We start from the raw sequence: 20136 nt of genomic DNA, 5'->3' as shown, positions 1-20136 counted from the left end.
TGCCAGTGGCCAAGGCCAGGCAGGTTCACACTGGATTCTGACAGATGGTAGAAAAACTGCAGAGCTGGAAAAGGTTGGGCCATTCCGTTTAATAAAATATCACAACAGTGGACAAGCACACAGGCAGGGGAAACCACCTCTCAGGCAAACAAACAGCAAATGACCCCTCACGCTGACTGGCTGCCAGTCTTATATAGGTCATACACATATGGCATTGCTACATGCTCACACACTAATCAGGAAAATGGCTTGCAGCCAGTAAACCAGCAAGCAAGCCTAACACAGCTGCCCTACACGACTATAATGCAGGGATCACAGGGTCCTCCGATCCCAGTGACTGTGCCCCCTCGGAGTATCTTGGGCCATCAGGTTTCAAATGAACTGGGAGTGAGGAGGAGGGCAATCCCTGTGATACCTGGACAAATAATCTGGTGTGAGCACTGTCCTGGGGCCACAGGAGGTCCCTTGTAAGGCACTTCCTGTGAGAAGTGGCACCTTTCAACAGCCTGGGTGTTTGAAGCCTCTGCCTCCCGGGGGGAACAGCACCCACACACCTCTTTTGCATCAGCTCACTGGACTCTCTGGCCATCCCTTGAGCAGTTAAGGTCTCTGATTATATCCCCTATCCCCAGGATGAGGAAACAAGTGTGGAGAGAAGTCCAGGGCTCCAAGGCCCTCAATGTAAGTGCCGCAGCTGATTCAGGGCTCACTTGAGGACCAAGGTTCTGGGCATTGGTTAGGATGTGGATGGGCCTCGGCTCTACACCTGCCCCCAATTCCTGCTCTGAAATGAAATCAGCACTGGCAAATCGAACTTTGGGTTAGGGAACTGCTGTGGTCTGACCCAAGTGTTCGTTACCCCCCAAATTCATGGTCTGCAATCCTAACTCCAATGTGATGGCATCAGGGGGTGGGTATGATTAGGTCATGAGGGTAGAGCCCTCAGGAGTCGGACTAATGCCCTTATGAGACCCCACAGAGCTCCCCCTCACCCCTCTGCATGTAAGACACAGCGAGATGTTTATGAACTAGGAAGTAGACCCTCATCAGACAATAATCTGCCAGGCCCTTGATCTTGAGATGCCTCAGCTTCTAGAACTGTGAAAAATTTGTTACACCATCCAGTTTACGGCATTTTGCTACAACACCCTGAATGGAGAGGGGAGTGTGGACCCTGAATGGCCTAAAATGGGGACTTACAGATCTGAGCACCATCTGCTTTCTTTTATTTCTTACATTTTGATGTTTTAGCTTTAACAACCAGAAGAAAGCGGCTGACAGCATGCCAGGCCTGGGGTCCCTGGGTCCCCCAGAGACAGGGAGGCGGAAGTAGAGAAGGCATACTTTATTGCAGCACAAATCCAGTTGAGAAGGGGACAGAACACCAGCAGCCCTCCCAGGAAGGAAACCAGACACAAGGTCTCCCACTTGCTACACCTCTACATGGCTTGAGGGGAGGGCTGAGGTTCGAGTCAACAGAGAATGGACAGACACACTAGAGATGTGAGGCACAACCTGGTCCAGTTTTGTTACAAGGATTGCTCTTCAGAATGAAACAAGACTCCCCACCTTTAAAACACGCACACTGAAGCTCATCAGGCAGTCCCCTCTTCCCACTCGGAATCCCCCACCCATTGCCCTGTTAGCTGGGCCTGGCATACTGCAGCTAGCTAGATAATATGCTGGCATCAGACTCCAAATTTCAGGAACAACATTAAAACAAAAATTTTGTATTTTTTTCCCATGAATGAAAGAGTAACAATAATCCAACATCTTGGCTGTAAACTGGTGGAAAATGGCATCTAACATCAAGTCTTGGTGGAATGATCTTTGGAAGCCATCTACTTACTGCCTGGTGCTCTGCTGCCCATGTTGGTCCCCCTGCTCCAAGTCACCCTTGCCAAAGCGTCCCTCAACCTCAGACAAGGGTGGGACAACTGCAGTGCCAGGGAGACCCCGGGACCAGAGCAACCAGGAAGACTGGCTGGGCCTCGCTAAATGGCAAGGCATCGGCAACAAAAGGCAGTGTGACCTTCCTGCCCCGGAACCTACAGGTTTGCTGGTGATGGTTCTGGTCGAGCTGGGGTTTAGGGTACGGTAAAAAGGCTGGGTCTGGCAAGCAAGCAGGTTCCCCAAGGTGTTCTGGGGATGCCTGTCCCAAAGGGCCCTTGGGAAGGAGTGTGGGAGCCTGAGCCCCACTCTGGGGCGGCCAGGAAGCACGCTTTGATGAGAGCCAGCTTGGCTGTTAATGTCTGGGCTCCCACAGGCCTTCCCGGGAGGCCTTGTTTCTGAGGACACCTCATCACACGCCCCAGAACCCCTTTCGCTAACACCCAGGAGACAGAGCAGCCTAGGAACCACACTCTCAGCAATAAAGCCCAGGCTGAGCTGAGGGTGGTCACTGCCGAGACGGTGGAGAGGGGAGTGTGGACAGTGGCCAGGCACTCAGCCTGGGGACAGTGTGACTGGGCCCTGCTCCTGACTGAGAGGGAGGAGGACCTTGTGCCCCCAGGGTGTGAAGCCGGGATGTGGCTGGCCTATGCCCAGAGGGGAGGGGAGCTTTTCAGAAGCAGCTCAGGGACTGAGGCTAGGATCTACCACACACATAGCAGCAGGCCAGCAGGGGCCTAGACCAGGCGGGTGACGTGGCAGTTACTGGGCTCGTCCAGGTACAGGGTGCTGAAGACGTCATTGAAGAAGGTTGGGTGGTACCTGCAGGCTCGCTCGCAGTCTGGGTTGAAGTTTACTTCTAGGATCTGGGGCTGCATCTCTTGCTTTCCTGTTGGTACAAAACACAGCAAAAACACAGGGCATGGCACTCTTGGGTGGGGGCTGGGGCCAAGGGGCCTGAGCCCAGGTCTCCTTGGGGGCCTGGCCTAAGCCTGCTCCCTCAGGGAAAGACTGGAGGGCCGGATTCTTATGAGCCACCACATCCAGCTCAGTTGGCTAGTTTAGTTAAAAAAAGGGAAGCAGAGACACAGGCTTGGGAGGCGGTGGTCCCCACCCTTCTGCCCGCCTACCCACCCTTCCCGTTTGCACTTTGTCCTGTAGGCTGTCACCCCTTAATGGTGGCCTCCCCAGGCCCAGCTCTCCCAGCTAACTGGAGGCAAAGGACAACCAAGGTAGCACTGACCCACAATGCCCTCTGCCCCCTGGGAAGGGGCTGGACAATTGGCTTTGGGTACAGAGAGGGGTTGGATAATGGGGAGCCCCTCACCATCTGGATGGCTGCCCCACTTCAGCATGAGGTCAACGGCATACACGGCCCGGGATGAGGGATAGTCGCAGAGGCCCAGGGGGGGTGGCTTAGCGCATGCTACTTGGAACAGCTCTGTGAAGGCTCGGAAGATTTCAGCCTGGGGACCAGGGACAGCTGGGTCAGGGGGGCTGCCCCAAATGGCCTGAATTACTCTTCCTCCATCCCTCACGTCTCCAGACCTGGCCACAGCCACCCCTGCCCCACAACTTCCCGAGTCTTGTGCCTTGGGGCCCCATGGGCTCTCCTCTGCACCAAAGTGTGCAGAGCACCCGAGCCACTCACTCCAGGACATGGGGGCCAGCCTGCACCTCCAGCTGAGTCCCTGTGGTCTCCTTACATTTGCAATTCCTGGGACAGGCAGGGCCTGTGGCCGTCTGGCTGTCCCAAAGGTGAGCTGAATACCCCTCCAGATCACCCCCACAGGAACCCCTCCACACCGCCTCATGCTGTCTCCTTCACCAGCCTCGGTGGGAGGAACAGGACCATCCAGAGGAGCCAAAACTCCCCTTCCCTCACATGAACCCACAATGGAGGCTCTGGCCCTGCCAACTTTGCTCAGGACTTACCTGCACGCTCTTCCAGGGGAATTCTGGGTATTGCTTCTCGAACTCAGGGATGAAGTCGTCATAGTGCACCTGTGACAAACACAGGGCCCATCAAGTTCTGCCTTGCCCTGACATGGGCCTCTGACACGAGCTGGTGTCACAGGTAAGCGCTGGCAGCCTACCGACCCCCTCAAGACACAAATGGGAGGCAAGAGACTGGGTCTGTGCTCTGGATCTCACTGTGCGACTTGGAAACGCAGATTTACTTCTCGGAGCCTCTTGTCTTCATCTAGAAAACGGGACAATGCTCCCTGCCCAGCAAAGCTCCCTGGCAGGGCTGCTGCGAGGTCGGGGCCAACACATCACCATGCCCGTGTCAGAACACGACACTGGCAGCAGTCCTGGGACCCGTGTCTGCAGGGACCAGGCCCGAGATCAAGGCCTGAGATCACTGCTCACCAGCTCACAGGGACCGGGGCAGCAACACCCTCTCAGGCTGAGACTGCACCTGAGTAAGCTGGCAGTCAGCTCAGGTTTCTCCCATAAAGGGCTAGGATGGACTCCGTATGGAAGCCCAATGTCTGTGCCCTCCTGGGCATGTGTCCCCACAAGCAGGGGCCTTCAGAAGAGACGTGACCTTCCAGAGATGACATATTTACAACAGAGAGAAGACACTCAGTTCCCCCAGACACAATGTCCAACAACATCCTGAGGCTCCAGTGAGGGTTCAGGGTCCTAGGGACCAGTTGTCGACAGCCCGGGACAAGAAGCAACAGCCCTTGCTGGGGTGTGCATGTGGGCACACGCCCTAGAGGACTTCTCAGACATGGAACAGCTCGATGTCCCCAAGCTGTCTGGTGCAGCAGGCTTATAAATAATGAAAACCCAGAAATGACCTCAAGGTCTGTCAACGAGAGACAAGAATAACCTGAGAATGGCCTGCAGCTAGACTTACAATGACAAATCTAATCACATGGTGCCCAGCAAAAAAAGAAAGCAGCAGGAAGGTTTGTTCAACGGGTTGCTGTTCTCACAAAAACCTAAACGTGTACAACAGTGGCCAGACTCGTTCAGGGATGTACTCATGCTGGTGAGACTCAAACCCTGCCTAGACAGCAGGACAGCGGCCCCTGGCGGAGGGAGCAGGAAGGCCACCGCAGGCCTTGTGTGTAGAGCAGGGTGGGAGGTACTGTGCCCTACTTCCCTTTCTCTGTTCCTCCTTCCTCCACCCAGAGCCAGCCCCAGCTTCGGCCTAGACTGTGCCTACCTGTCCCAGGTGCACTGCTGGCCAGCTAGGGTTTGATGCAATAACCTTGAAAGCGGCCTTGCTTTAATGCCCCTTGGCTCCAGGCGCCCGATCGTGCGGGGTAGAAAGAGAAACTGGGCAGGGTCACAGGCCAGCAGCACTCCCTTTTCAACTTCCTGCACTCCTGCCATGTGGGGGCCATGTGACATGCACCTCAGTGCCTCGCCACCTGCACCTGTCCTATTGCTACAGAGGTTCTGAATGGAAGGCAGTCAGTGCTTCTGGGCTAGGCTACAACCATGCTCTGCCTCAAGTCTCCCTGGTATCTGTGAGAGCTGCAGGACAGCTGCTTGAGATGACACAGCTGCCAGAAGGCAGGTGCTCTGTCTGCACAGCCTGCCCAGTAGACAGGCTGATGATGGCTGTGGTCCGGGCCTGCATGAGCCCACTCCCCAGGCCCTGTAAGGTCCTGCCAGGCCCCTACCTGCTTCAGCACCACTTCTGGGTCGTAGTTCATGACAGTGAAATGTTTCTCATAATCGTCCAAGTCTTTGAGGGCGAAAGGCCTGCAGGACAAGTAAGCAGACCCCTTGAGTGGGCCCCTAGACCAGGGCGCTGGTTCTCTTCCCCGCCCCTCCTGCTCACTCTGTGACTCCCACAACTCAGCAAATGTCACCGCAAACCATAGGTATTGCTGCCTATTTTACGAGGAATGCTTATGTTCCTTACAGTGGTCACAGGCATGGCGGGTCCCCTGTGGGTTGTGTGGTAAAGAAGCACCAGTGCAGGACTTCCGATCCATACAGGAGGGGCCCCCTGACCCCCACCCTGGACCCCTAGCCCGCCTACTCTCTCCAGTTACCGGTTGGAGAAACGCAGCCAGAACACGTCATACACGAACAACCTCAGGGGCTTCACTGACCGCAGCAGCACGATATAGCGGATGTCGAACTTGACCCTCCCCACGTCTTCTCGGAGGAACAAGACAGGACTTTCGATGTACTTGGACACAACCTGGAGAGCAGAGGCATGCTCATGGGAGGCTCTTCCCTCACCTGGGCCAGGGCAAAGCATCCTGTAGGCACGCCAACCTCACCAGCTGTGGACTCACGCTTGGGACAGCCAATGCTATCCCCATGTCCTGGAGAACAGGCGTGCTCCCGCAGACCCCTCCTGCCCTGGGGGCCAGAAGGACCCACACCTTGCACTTACTGTCATTCCTCTGCACTTCCAAACCCTTGTCCAGGCTGGGTCAATTTCCTTCTTTAATTGAAGGAAAAGATCCCACCAACTTTCAGGTGTTAGAAACTGAACACAAATTCTTAGCCTTAAGCCCACAAGCTTTCCCCCTTGCATAGCCAGAAACCTCCAGCGACCATCTTGTGAGACATGCCTCCCGCAGCCTCTGCCCAGGGGCATGATCTTGTGTCCCCAAACTCCCTAACACTGCTTCTGAGGAGCCCCATGTCACTACAGCACCTTCGTCCAGGGCCCCCAGGGCTCCCTGGCCTGGCCATCTCCCTCTGGCTGTGTGGTCACCCATGGTGCAGCGTGTGCTTGAAGTAAAATACACCTAGCATGGCTGAGTGACCGTCATAGCCCTCTCTGCTGGCAGGGTAGTGGAAGGCATGGCATGAGGGCTTCAGAGACTCCTGTGAGCTGAGTGACCCCACCATCGCTGACACTGACACCAGGACCCACCTGCACAGGACCTCAACACCACAGTCCCCTGCCCCCACCCAGCGGCCGCCCTGTGCGCCACGCGCACTGTGCCCCAATTGGGGCGCACCTTGGGGCTGCTCTCACGGTGCCGGATGATGCTGTGGAGGTTCTTGGTGACATGGGTGTCCAGGCTACGTGCCAGGTTCCAGGGCTTGCAGATCCAGTGGTTGTCCTCACCCCTGGGGGCAGAGGGGCTGGCTGGGCTGCACCAGGGCCACCCTCTCCAGCATTTCCCCAGGACCAAGGCAGCAGAGGGACACCTGACCTCCCTGGGGGCTGAGGGAGGTGTCACAGCAGAGGCTAGAGGCTGTCCCGAGGGAAGCCCACACCCGCCACAGCCTGGACTTGGCAGCACAGCCTGGGGGCAGCAGGGGTGGGGGGTGCTTACTGGCTCTCCCGCTGCTGGAAGTAGCTGACAAACTGGGGCAGCTCAGTGCGCAGGTTGAAGGTGCGGGGCAGCCAGGCCGGGCCCTCGGGGCCGCCTGCCCTGCGTGCGATGGAGGCCAGGCAGTCCTTCACCGTCAGCAGGTTCTCACAGGGGAACTGGTTCAGCAGCACGTGGGGCCTCTCCTGGCTGAGCTTCCTGCGGCCGAGCAGTGGGACGGCTCAGGGGGCTGCAGCGAGAGGCTCTAGGCTGGCCGTTGGTGCCTGGCTGGGAGGTGCCTCACCTGAAGTCCTTGAAGTGTGAGAAGTTGTAGAGGATGTCGGCGTCCGCCTCGCTCTGGGCAAAGGTGAAGCGAGGGTGGGTGAGGTGGCTGAGTACCTGCTGCACGTCTGTGTAGACCCTGCAGGGGGAGGTGGGCTGGAGTCAGCCAGGCGGAGACTCGGCCCTGGCCTGTCGGCTAAGTGTTGAAGAACTCGGATCGCTACAGCCCCAGGTTGCCCACATTTGTCATAAGGATAAAACGGGACAACCGGAGTGTAGAACAAATGCAGGCCCTTTCCTCCCAGGGCAATACAGGGACAGGTCAGCACTACGGATTCCCGCAGACACACTAAGAAATTGACCCTTGAGAAGGGAGCTTATGCCCCAGGTGCGTGCAGGTGAGCATGTGGCCAAGACAACTGTTTCACTGCACACCACCGTGACTGGTCTGTGCCGGCCCTGGGCAGAGGTATGATGGACAGGGCCTGGGAGCCTGTCTGCTGGGGGTGGCAGAGATGGCCACCATTTTAAATCAATGGGGTTGAGTGAGGAGGCAGGAGGGGGCCCAGCCTGGGACAGTGTTTTGGGTACGGGGGTGCTGGGCTGCTCCAGCAGGGCTGGAGCACGGAGCATGATCTCAGCAGGTCTCAGGGAGGCCTCTAACCCCAAGGAGGTGGAGGGATGCTGGGTAGTGGGCCTCAGGAAAGGGGAGGATGGCCAAGCAGAGGGCAGTGGGGGGAAAACCCAGGACTGGAGGAAGGAGCAGCACAAAGTGGGTTGCTCTGTCTGTGGACAGCCATAGAAGGGGTTCCCACTGAAGGCAGAGGCCAGTACACTCTGGCTGGGCTGGATTCGCCTCTGAGCCTGTGTTATATACCTGGTGGGCAGGGATCCGCACCTTCACTTACTCACCTGTAGAATGGAGTCTCTGCTCCTATGGGGGCCAGCCCACACCTGTAGACACTGGGCACAGCACCTTCTGGCAGCCCAGGGCCCTCCTAAGAGCCCAGCATGGTCCCTGTCAGCACAGGCGCCCAGCCTTCGGGGGAGGGGAAGCTGGCATGTGTAGGCCTGGTTGTTTTCCCTCCAGGAGCATATGAACACATGGGCCTGCAGAGCAGTGTGCAGCAGTCCCGTGTGATCTTAAGAGCTCCCCTTCTAGTACCTCAGTTACCATGGAGCCACCAGGACAGAACAGACCTACTGAGTACCTCCCTGTGCTAGGCACTATTCTGGGAGCTGTGGGAACTGAGTGTGTGTGTGTGTGTGTGTGTGTGTGTGAGAGAGAGAGAGAGAGAGAGAGAGAGAGCGAGCGCGCACACACAAAGTGACTGAGGAAAAGTCTCACTGAGCTCAGAAGGCTACGCACTTGAAGACGTGGTCAGGGGGATACGCCACCAGGTCAATGGCAAGTGGCAGCTTCTCCTTGTTCTCTTCCAAAATGGCCTGGAAAGAAAAGACACTGGAGGTAGAAACAGATCTTTGAGAAAGGAAGCCAGTGAACACACATGTCCCCCATCCTGGCACAGCAGGGTTCAGTATCTTGGGGCACACCCAGCCCTCATGTGGAGCCTTTCACCAGAGCCCTCTGACCACTCCTACCCCAGTAGTCTGGGGCTCAAGGCCCCTCAACAACCCAAATATTGTTCTTAATCTTCTCCCCACCAAAAAACCGGCAGCTGAGGTGCCCAGCCTACCCTGGGAGGGGGGTCCTGGTCCTCAGGGAGTCCCAAAAGGCTGTTCTGAGCTTAGACAGAGTGGTGGTTTAAAACACATCCACAAAATTTTGACATTTCCTTTAAAAAAAGGTTAGTTCCTCTCCCTTTGAGTGTTGGCTGAATGAGTTGTTTCTAATCAATAAAAAGTGAAAGAACGGCCTGACCAGGTGGTGGCGCAATGGATACAGCATTGGACTGGGATGCAAAGGACCCAGGTTCGAGACCCCAAGGTCGCCAGCTTGAGCGCAGGCTCATCTGGTTTGAGCAAAAGCTCACCAGCTTGGATCCAAGGTTGCTGGCTCAAGCAAGGAGTTACTTGGTCTGCTGAAGGCCCGCGGTCAAGGCACATATGAGAAAGCAATCAATGAACAACTAAGGTGTTGCAACACGCAATGAAAAACTAATGATTGATGCTTCTCATCTCTCCGTCCCTGTCTATCCCTTTCTGACTCTGTCTGTAAAAAAAAGAAAAAAAGTGAAAGAACGCTTGCAACTTCATCAAAGGCCTTGAGGCTTCCCCCTCACTTCTCTTGGTTCACCTGCTTTGAAAGTAATTAGCTGCCAGCTCGTGAGGACACTCACGCAGCCCTTTGGAGAGACCCCATAGGGAGGAACTCAGGCCTCCACCAGCAGCCAGCACCACTCTCCCAGGTGTAGAAGCAGGTCCTCAGCCCCACCAGGCCTCGGAGGACATGGTCCTGGCTGTCAGCCTGACTGAGCCTCATGAGAGACTCTGGGCCACTCTCCAACTCCCATCCCACAGAAACTATGTGAGATGCCCGACCGGTGGTGGCACCGTGGATGGAGCATTGACCTGGGATACTGAGGACCCCTGTTCAAAACCCTGAAGTTGCTGGCTTGAGTGGGCTCATCAACATGATCCCAGGGTCACTGGCTTGAAGCCCAAGGTCGGTGGATTAAGCCCCAGGTCGCTGGCTCAGTTTGAGCGCCCCCCCGTCAAGGCATGTATGAAAAGCAATCAATGAACAACTAAAGTGAAGCAAGTATGAGTTGATGTTTCTCATTTCTCTATCAACCAGAGAAAAACAAACAAACACAAAGAAGCTGTGTGAGATAATAAATGTTTGTTATTTGTGGCTGGAGTGATTTGTTACCCAGCAATAACTAATATAGACAACCCGGGGCCCAGAGCACCGGCCTGATCCAGATGGGTCAACTGGGGACAAACAACCAGGATGCTTCAGGCAGAGTTTGGCCTCTTACCTTTTCTTCCTGGTCAGTAGAATGTGACCCAAGAAGAAATGATATTGTAATTCATGTCACATTAACAACCTCAAGATCAGGAAGCCTTTGTCCCCTGGACATTCTTAAGCCTTGCCCCTTTTTAGTCACTCATTTTCTCAAACATTTACTAAGCACCTACTGGGTGCAGGCACTCTACAAGCCTCTGAAATACGTCAGTGAACCAAGAAGGGTGATCACGGAGTTTTTGGCGTCAATCATCACCGGTGAGAATTCAGAATTCATGGGTAAGGTACCCATCATAGGACTGCCACTGCTACCCAGCCTCCCCCATAAGGAGCACGCAAAGACGCTACTGCCACACAGAACGGCCCACTCTAACTCCAGTTTCCTCATTTACTCTTCCCACAACCCTCTGAGGCATTGAGTGAGCGGCTGAGGTGCTGGGAGAGAGGGGGCAGGCGAGGCAGCTTCTAGACAGGGAGGAGTGTGTGGCCTCTGCTCACAAGTTACCAAGTCCCCTTGAGTCTGGACTCTAGTTTTCCCACCAGCTGTGCGACCTTTGACAAGTTAACCTCTCTGTACCTTAGTTTCCTCATTCTCAGTAAAATGAAGACAAATAGGACTATTAGTATTGATGTTATAAGAATTACAGTAGACAGTGCCCATAAAATGCAAAGCATAGGCTCCTTTGTTGCCTGGTTTCCAACTGGGACCAGCTGACAGCAAGTAATGGCAGGAGTCCATAGGGCAGGGCAGTGGTTGGGCCTGGTTCATACACTTCTTCTAACCCCAGACCTCACTAACCCTGGCTCCCTCACCTGGCCCACCCCCACGTACGTATGGAGTCCTGCTGTGTCCTGGTGAGACCCTGGCCAAAGGGCTGTCCACTGACTGCCAGCACCCCAGCCTGTACAATCCTCTGAAAGGATGGCTCCCAGCATCAGGCTCCATGGTCACGCTCAGGCTGATACCTATGCAGTACGGCCACAGGCAGCTGTGGTCTGAGCCCCTTGTCTCTCAGACACTCCCAAACACTATTCCACCCGTACCGTAGCTGGGCATCATTCAGTGACATCTGGTGACTGAATGGAGAACGTCCCAGAAGCCACCAGGCAAACAGGCTCAGGGGTGGGAAGGGAAGGGTCACACCTGATAGTGCATGTCAGGCGGCTCAGGCGTGCAGGCGTTGAGGTCCAGCATACTGGCGGGGGCCCAGGGCAGCAGCATGCACTTCCGGATCAGAGGATCTGTCTCTCCATAGGCAAAGTCCCGGGTCACTTCCTCTGCACCAAGACACACGTGCTCGTCAAGGGGTGGCAGGAGATTGGGCCCAGCCCATCCTCCAGGGTGGGCCAGTGTTATACTTACCACCCGTGTCCAGATCCCTTAGGGGCCACAGCAATGTATAGGCCACCTGCTGGGGCATGTAAAAGAAGGGTGCGGTGGCAAAGCTGGGCACGTCTGAGTGCTGGATGCGTGAGCCAAACTCGTCCATGATATACCACACTGGCACCTTCTCCTCGGCTGTCTGTGGGCACAGCACACACAGCCGTTGTCCACTGGCCCAGCCACCTATCCTCCACCCATTCATGCACCCAACACCAACCACCCAACTCTCTGAGCCTGGAGCAGCGACCACGCAAACCCCAGGCCCTTTAACCTGGGGCCTCTGGGGCAGTGGCCTTGCCCTGGCAGACCAGGACCAGGCCAGCATATGTCAGGTTGGTTTGTTTTTACAGCACATGGAAAGAAAGCACTTAGCCTAGTGCTGCATGGGTATGCCTGGTCTTGTGTATGGCGAGGGACACTTGTAGTTCAGGAGAGGTGACATCTAAGCTGAAATCATACCAAACAACTTGTTTTTTTCCTAACCTAAAAGCTGGGAGGGGCTGGAGCCTAAGGGTGAGTCTGGGGAGGCAGGAAGCAGGGTGCTGAACACTCAAGGACGTGTGCCGACAGGACTCAAGTGACAGGACCAGAAGCCGAGCAGACACCTTGCTTGGTTCCTGGTATTTGCTGGCCCAAGGCAGAGTAGCAGGCCCATGATAAAGCCACAGGGAATGAAGAGGTGTCAGTGGGCCCTGGGAGTAGGTGAGTTTGCTCACTTGTACAGTAATGACCCCTGGGCTGGGGCTGGGCTCTCCTGGCTGCCCAATCTAACTGAAACTTGCATAGAGCAGTGAAGACCTGGTCAGTGTCCTTTGCCTCCCCTGGAGCCTGGCTGTCCACTCACCCCATGGGACAGCTGGTAGGTCTGGTTGAACTTCCACATCTCCTCCAGCACCTGGTCCACGGCCTCGGTGCTGGGCAACTCACCGTGGAACTCGACACCCATCAGGTTGGCCATGCGGTGCAGCAGCCCAGGCACCTGGTACAGCTGTTGGCGGGCATGCTCCACGTGGCACGTCCAGGCGTGGTCGATGAGGAAGATGCTACAGGCACAGGCCATGGGAAGTGTGAAGTTGTCATAAAGGCACAGCAAAAAGGAAAGTGGCAGTAGACGAGGAGGTGGTAGGGGTCCAGGGCTGTGGCCTGGACTGGCGTCCAGCCTGAAACCTGGTCTCCCCAGCACCAGTGGCCCGACGTGGGGATCTGACCTCTGCCAACCACTCACTGTGTGGCCACACAAATCCCAGGCACATTCCTCTCCCTCTTCTAGTCTATGAAACAGGATGAAAGAGGCCTATACCCTGTCACTGGCTGATACAGCATCAAATGAGACAGGACACACAATGTGCTGTCCTCAACTGGACTGTCCTCTCACCCATGCCCCTCCTTGCTACTGTAGCCTGGCCCACAGCAGGAGCTCCGCAAAGCAAGACTGCCCATGCTCCAAGAAGCAAAAAGCAGCCGCCACGTGGAGCTCATTCACGCATGCTGGGACTTACGGGCACTTCCTGGGGAGTACCAAAGCCTTTTTTTGGGAGATTTCAAGTAACCACACATATGGACACTTGCAGCCCACACACCAGTTTCCCTGGAGGAGCCTGGGTGGGCCAGCAACGCAGCTCCTGCATAACCATGGTGGGGCTGAGGCAGGGGGAGGATGAGGCCACGCAAGCCCTCAGGACAGGGCTACCAAAACACTGACCTCCCACAAACAAGTGGGGTACAGCCTCACCTCTGCTCCCTTACTAAAATCAAACAAACAGCAAATGTCCCAGGACTTAGGCTGGGTGGAAAGCTGGACAGTATTTACTGTGCTTAATACAATTGACCCTCCATATCCATGGGTTTCAATCAAACTGGGGTGAAAAATATTTGAAAAATGTTATTGTTGCTGACATGTACTATGTAGTATGGCTTACTGAGGACTGAACATGTGCAGATTTTTTGGGGTCACTATTCCCTGAATACAGTATAACAACTGTTTACGTAACATTTACATTATATTAGGTATCATAAGTAATCTAGAGACGACTGCAGGTTATAGGCAAATTCAGGGTGAGGTAAAAGTACGTTTACAGTTGTTAGTATGGACAGTAATACATTAATAAATTAGACAAGAATAAACTTTCACATACTATACTTGCAACTGTACGACACCATTTTATACAAAGGACACGAATGTTGGCAGATTTTAGTATCCAGTTCCTCATGGATACCGAAGGATGGGACGACTGTATTACTTTGTATATCCCAAAATAAATGACTTCTTCCTGACCTCTTGCTTGGAGTTTATGGTTCTGTGATGGAGTGCAGGGCCAGGCCTTCAAAGTGGACACCGTGCAACTGCACACAGGGGCTACACATGACTGGTGTGGCAAAGGGGATAGGTAGGGGCCTGGCAATAGGGGAGACTCAGGCCTGGAGGGAGAAAGACCCAGGAGAAGGGGGAGTCTAAACCCAGGAGTCTACCCTAACCCCTCCCAAGCCTGACTGGTGGTGGTGTGTGGTGCAGGATGCTGAGGCAGCTAGCCCCTTGAGGTGGCCACAGTGCCCAATTTGCCTGAACCCAGGCCCTGGAGCCCACACACATGGGGACTGGTGGCACGGCATTTAAAAGAAGAGACAGCAAATTGCTATGAGAACATGTGGGTGGAGGTGCTTGGTTGCTGATTACCTGTGTGGCCACTCCCTTCCCTGAGGAGCTATGGACACAGGGGCCTGCAGGTCTGTCCTGGCTGATGGCCCCTCTGGGCCCTGGACAAGGCCCAGCCCTGCTCTAGGCCTCGGTGTCCTCCCCTGAGTACTCAACCAGACCACACTCCTCTTTCCTGGGAATAAGTCCCTGGAGAACATGATGAATAGTTTCCTGGGCTCCACCCAGAGACTTAGATTCGGGAGGCCCAGGGGTCCTCGGAAAAGCTCGGGTTCACAAGTATGACTGTCAAGAGTTTGATACCCACACTCAACAGCTGTGTGAACCTTCGGCTGGTCCTTCGTGTTCCCTCATCAGCAAAATCAGAACTCATCACCTGTCAGGCGACCGCTATGACAGGTGTAACATGGGGAGGCTGTTCTCAAGAAGGAAGGAAACACGAACATGGAGTGTCATCAGTAACAGGACTGACCCAACCCTGAAGCCCAGGTGGAAACATGGTGGCACAGTGCTCATCACACAGGAAGCACACGAGTGTCTGCAATTGCTGCTTCTCGCAGTGGTGATGGTCTTGTGAAATCTCCCTGAAAGGAAGCCTGGCCCCCAAAGCCACGGTGTGGATGACGGACATCCCGCCTAGGCCCCTACCTGTTGGGGTCAGCCGCCTGGAGCCTGTTCTCGTTGGTCACGATGACCTTGTAGCAGCGCTCCCTGCCAGGGTTGGGCTTCTTCTTGTGCGCTTCCTGTGCAGCCTCCTCCTCACTCTCCTCCTCCTCCTCCACTTCTTCTACCTGCATTATCCCAAACATCTCCCCCGCATCGAAAACCTGGAGGCCACAGCACGGGGTGTTGGCAGGATACTCAAACCTGAGCCCTCACCACAGCAGACTTCCACTCGGGCCTACAGGTTAAACTAAACCCCTCAGGAGACATAGGACCTGTTTACTGTCCAACCACCCATTTCATAGGTAGGGAAACTGAGGCTCCTACAGAGAGCAGTCAGAACTACAACCCAACCAACCCTACAGGTTCCATGCTTAGAAGTGGGCCTGCATGCATGTGTCCAAATTATGTCTGCTCTGGCCCCTTGCTCCACAGGGAAAACAAGGTTCCAAAAGGCAGACGGGGATGGGGAGGCTCTGGTCACATCGGAAGTCTCAAGAGCTTGATAGCCAGGGATCTTCACCCCAATTTTGTTCTCACTAGAGGAACCAAACCAACACAAGGACAGCTGACGCAACTTTGACAGAAACAGGTGTCTGAGAGCCTCCTGTGGCCACCATGCCAGCCAAGCAGCGGGAAGCATGCCCTGGGGCCTGTCTCCTGAGGTAGCGAGCCAGGATGGGACAAGAAGATAAGGGCCTTTGTCCTTGAGTTTCCCTGGGAAAGGACAACTGCCAGCTGCCTGCAGTCGGTTGGTGAGGAGAACATGTGAGCCTCATTGTGTGCTCTGGAGGCAGGTTCCAAACCTCATTTAGATACCTTGAATGAGTCACTGTACCACGCCATGCCTCAGTTTCCTCATACATACAATGACCTACCCCTACTAGAGGGTTGTTGGGAGGATTAACAATTAACACACACAGAGAGCTAGAACCTCAGCCTGGCAAGTGCTCTGTAAGCCCTTGCTGCCATCATTCCACTTCCGGGACCTGTCTCTCACTTTCCAGGAGACTGGCGAGTTAGGTCAACACAACGGTGCACAGAAAGTCCCTGGCACACAGCAGGAACAAGGGCCTGTCCCCGTTTTCCACCCACCCCCCCCAGCCAGTTTCTCAAAACTCTTAAAACAGGAAAAAATCTATCCCAGCAGTTGGAAACCAGCTAGCTACATGGGCACAGGCAGATTTCATGTGCTGGGCAGCACAGGAACTCTGGGGGTGCGAAGATGAATCACTCATGATCCTGCCTGGCGGGGGGCTGATGGACGAGTGGCAGAGCAAAGTGGGGCTGGACCATGTGGGAGGACCAGGTAAGTGATGCTGGACCTGGAAGGCCCAGGAAAATTTTATGGAGTGGAAGAGACATAGTCAGAGGTGAGCGCTACTGGGGAGGGAGGGGGGCTTAAGCACGTGGCTATGGGTGGGGCTGAAAGAACACCAGGCAGGGAGGGCTGAGGAGACCAGGTTCCTCGAAAGATAAGGGGAGTTCGAGAGCTCTGAACTCGAGCACTTTCTGGGTTCTTCTATAATTCTTACAGAGCCTGGGGAGGCCACTATGTTACCTTCAGTTTAGAGATGAGAAAAGCAGCTCATAGGGCTGGAATCCACACCCTGGGCTTCAACCTAGAACCTCAAACCCCCAGCTCTCACCCCCAAACCTGACAAGAGGGAGGGAGCATAGTGGGGGCAGCATAAGGCCTAGGGGTAGAGGGCCTGCCTCAGGTCTGGCTTTTTCCTAGCTGTGGCGTGGGGCTGATGGAATTGGGAGGTACATGCAGGCAGAAGAGCTGCAATTTACTTTAAAACACTTCCCCGAGCCTCTCCAGGGGAACCTTTCTTTTGCAGCAAGGCACCAGGGTCATGGGCCTCGCTGACGAGACTGAGGACCCCATTTCCTGTGGCAGGTGCCTGTGCTGCTGGAGTGTCCCTCCCCTACACCTGCATCCACAGCAGCAGCAGGTTTCTCTCGGAAAAATGGCTGCAGGGTGGGTCAGGTAGAGTGGTGACTCACAGCTCTGCCCATAACTCAGAATGGCAAGGGAGGGCCATGGAAAAACACTGGTTGTGGAGCAATGGCAGACAGGGCAGAAGGGGCACTACAGTCTGGTGATCGCCCTGAAACTCATCGCATGCTTCCCCACCCCCTCCCTGTCAAGACAGTGGGAGCCAGGGCCGTGTTTTACAGTCCTGCTCTCTTAGTGGAGGCTCTGTAGGGTGAGTGACTTGCACAAGTGAGAGTTTACTGCCCATAGAGGCTGGCTGGGCTGGAGCCGGGTGTTCTCACATGGCGCTCCCTTCGCCCAGCACATGAGGACCTGTCTATCCTCAGTAACAAACTGCCAGGGTCCCCACTCACCCCTGCACAGGCCTCGGACCAGGTCAAGTGCTCAGGAAATGCCTGGGGGTGGGAGGGATTCACTATTACAGAAGATAAGTGTGTACTCACTGTCTGCTCTTGACACTCTTTTTTTTTTTAATAGCAACTACCTACGTTTTAATCAGGAAAAGTACTGGTCCAACCCCAATTTTACAGATAGAGAAATTGGCTGAGAAGAAGCGTTTTGTCCAGGCTCAGGAGACACCCTTTTCCTGCTCTGGAGTTTCCCCTCATCACCTGCAGGGCTGTCTGTCTTCACTGCAGGAGGCAGCCTCCTGAAGGGGAGCCTGGTTCCAGCTGAGGAGGACCCACTAGCTGGCTTGTGAAAGTGCTCTGTCTTCAGCATGTGGGCTAACTACCAAAAACCAGGGCCCACTTAGCCAGGACCCACAAGGAGCTTCTTTGGAGGCCCAGGCTAGAGCAGCAAGTGAGCAGAATGGAACCGTCCCTAGAAAAGGGACAGAACCTACAAACATCTAAGACCTTCCCATTTTCTTTTAGATTTGTTCTCCACCTCTCAGACCTGCAAAGTGAGGGTGAGTCAGACTCAAATCAAATGAGGGAACATGAAACAATTTTATGTTCCAAAAGTTAAAGTGACACAAATTCATGGGGTTCCTAATCTTCCAAAGGGAAGCAGTGGCTGAGAGTTTCCAGTTCTGAAGTCTGACAGACCTTGGGGAGTCACTTTCTCTTCCTGAGCCTCAGTTTTCTCAACCGTATAATGGGGGTGATGCCTCTTATTCCTTACAGGACTGCTGTGGGGTTTGAGGTGGAGAAATGAGCTCAGGGAACGGCACACAGTAACAGGAGTCAAAGTTCATTTTAGTTCCAGGTGCCACCGTAGCCCTGGCCCAGCCCCAAGTGCTGGCAGGTCCGGGACCACGGGTACAAGGCCCTGGCAGCCACCCGCAGGCCCCACACTTTAGACGGCTCCTAAACTGCCAAGGAGGCGCAGTCGAAGTCGGTCACGACACTTGTGGCTCTTCATCAAACCCCTGCCCGCTTTTCTGACCTCATCCATCCACACTGCCCCAACTCCCCGAGAGACACACACCCCTCCTGTACGTCTCACTGAGGCCTGCCCGGCTGCGCACAGGTTCCCTGCCCAGCAACGCACTTGCACATAGCGAGCTCCCCCCACACCCTACCAACCTCATCTGCACGTGTCCTCCAGGAGGCCTCGTGCCTGCCCCAGGCGGACCCAGCCCAGCCTCCCGCCAACCCCCAGCAGTTCTCGGTCAAGGGCCAGCCCGCAGACCACACCCTTCCCGGGAGAAGAGTCCAGAGCGGCCCATCCCCGGCTCATTCAGGGCCCGCTCTGCACCCCACTGCTCCCGGCCGGCCCGTCGCCTCGACCTCCCCGCGTCGTCCCGGCCCGCACCTCATGCTCCAGCTTGTGAAGGAGGCGGCCCCAGTACCGCTCGGGAACCCCCGACGCACGCAGCGCTGGGCCGTGCAGCGCCGCGAACTCGGCCAGGGCCTGCGCGCCCTCCTCGGCGTCCGGGCCCTGCCCTGAGTTTGGCGCCGACTCCGGCATCAGCATCGGCCTCGCGTCCGCCTCCATGCCGCCTCCACCAGCGCGGAGCCAGCGCCGCCGCAGCCCTTCCGACTCGGCCCGCCCTCCAGTAGCCTCGCCCCGCCCCGCCCCGCCCCGCCCTCCTCCCGACTCCCCAAGACCCCGCCCACCGCCGGTCTACACGCTCCGGCCCGCCCCATGCGGGGCTCAAGGGGAGGAACCCCGGAGAGCCCGGAAGCCCGGCCGTCTGAAGGGCGCATGCGCAAATGAGCATGCTTGCTTACGCGAGTCGCGCAGGAACGGGGTGCGTGTGTGGCTCGGCTTTGCCGGTGTGTGCGCACGCGTGCCAGGTGAGGGCGGTGCTTCCTCCCCCTTTCCTCCCAGCTTTCCCAGGGGTGTCCGGAGCGAGGATTTACAGCTGTGGGAAACGGGGCGGCTACAGAGCTCGTCCAGAACGGGGAAACTGAAGCTCAGAGATAGTACTGTGACCAGGATGCCGCCTTGCACCGAGCCACTTCCAGGCCCCTTGGCAGTAGAGGGAGCTCCCCGGTGCTCAATGCCTTACCAAATTTAGTTGCTGCAAAATGGTGGGTGTTAGATTCTGGCCCAGGGTCTCTTACCAAAAACGTCAACTAGCCAGGTTAGACTTAAAGTGATCTGGCGCCAGGATAGTTCTGTAACACTCCATCTGAGCAAACCGATATCCCTTGTCCCCTGACCCACCCTCCTGCTGGAGCAAATTCTCTCAAATGTCCCAAAATTATCCCAAAACAAATTTATCTAGTCTTGCTCACTAACCTATAAATGCCCAGACACTCAGGGCTGACGCTGTTTTGAACTCAGTGCATCTGTTCTCTGATGCATAAATAAATTTCTTATAAAACTCATCAGACCTTGTGCTCCCCTCCTTTGGTGACCTAACTGGGCATTTTCAGTATCCTTACACTTGGATTCGGAGTGTAACTTTATGCAATTAAAGCAGGGAAGTTTTTCATACAAGTTGAGGTGTTGCAAAGGTATTTCAAGGTGAAATTACAGGATTTCAAAATTATTCTTTGAACATTCTAACTTTTCAACTTCTATTGCTCTGTAGGGGTTCAAAGAGCCACCCTAAGAGGTACCTTAGGCATATGCAGATTCTTTTTTAGCTCAAGGCAACTGAGATCCTGTGGGGCTCAAGAGAAAATCTGTGTC

General features: G+C 55.3%; 1 protein-coding gene across 2 annotated transcripts; it reads right to left on the bottom strand.

Annotated features, from left to right (window-relative positions):
* Positions 1-1329: 1329 nt before the first annotated feature.
* On the bottom strand, positions 1330-19071 carry TTLL12 (tubulin tyrosine ligase like 12). 2 transcript variants are annotated; one of them, XM_066255937.1, is made up of 14 exons: positions 18808-19071; positions 15033-15211; positions 12576-12774; positions 11711-11870; positions 11492-11625; positions 8788-8864; positions 7441-7557; positions 7161-7355; positions 6840-6951; positions 5913-6064; positions 5535-5616; positions 3826-3894; positions 3218-3356; positions 1330-2779 (listed from the first exon to the last, which is right to left on the bottom strand). In XM_066255937.1, exons 1-14 carry the CDS (start codon positions 18988-18990, stop codon positions 2628-2630), a joined length of 1950 nt encoding a protein of 649 aa, XP_066112034.1. In that variant the 5' UTR covers positions 18991-19071; the 3' UTR covers positions 1330-2627. The 2 variants fall into 2 exon arrangements, with proteins under 2 accessions (XP_066112034.1, XP_066112041.1); XM_066255944.1 differs by lacking the exon at positions 3218-3356.
* Between the last annotated feature and the right edge of the window lie 1065 nt (positions 19072-20136).

This window comes from Saccopteryx bilineata, chromosome 1 (genome assembly GCF_036850765.1).
Source record: "Saccopteryx bilineata isolate mSacBil1 chromosome 1, mSacBil1_pri_phased_curated, whole genome shotgun sequence".
NCBI lineage: Eukaryota > Metazoa > Chordata > Mammalia > Chiroptera > Emballonuridae > Saccopteryx > Saccopteryx bilineata.
Note: the sequence above shows the minus strand (reverse complement) of the source record. Positions and strands in the feature narration are given on the sequence as shown.

Excerpts from the sequence above, each read along its gene's own strand:
- TTLL12 (XM_066255937.1), bottom strand. The coding sequence starts at position 18,990 with ATGGAGGCGGACGCGAGGCCGATGCTGATGCCGGAGTCGGCGCCAAAC. Across the intron at positions 7,558-8,787 it reads CCCCCTGACCACGTCTTCAA|GGTCTACACAGACGTGCAGC; the intron begins GTGCGTAGCCTT and ends CTCCCCCTGCAG. Across the intron at positions 5,617-5,912 it reads TGGCTGCGTTTCTCCAACCG|GCCTTTCGCCCTCAAAGACT; the intron begins GTAACTGGAGAG and ends CTTGTCCTGCAG.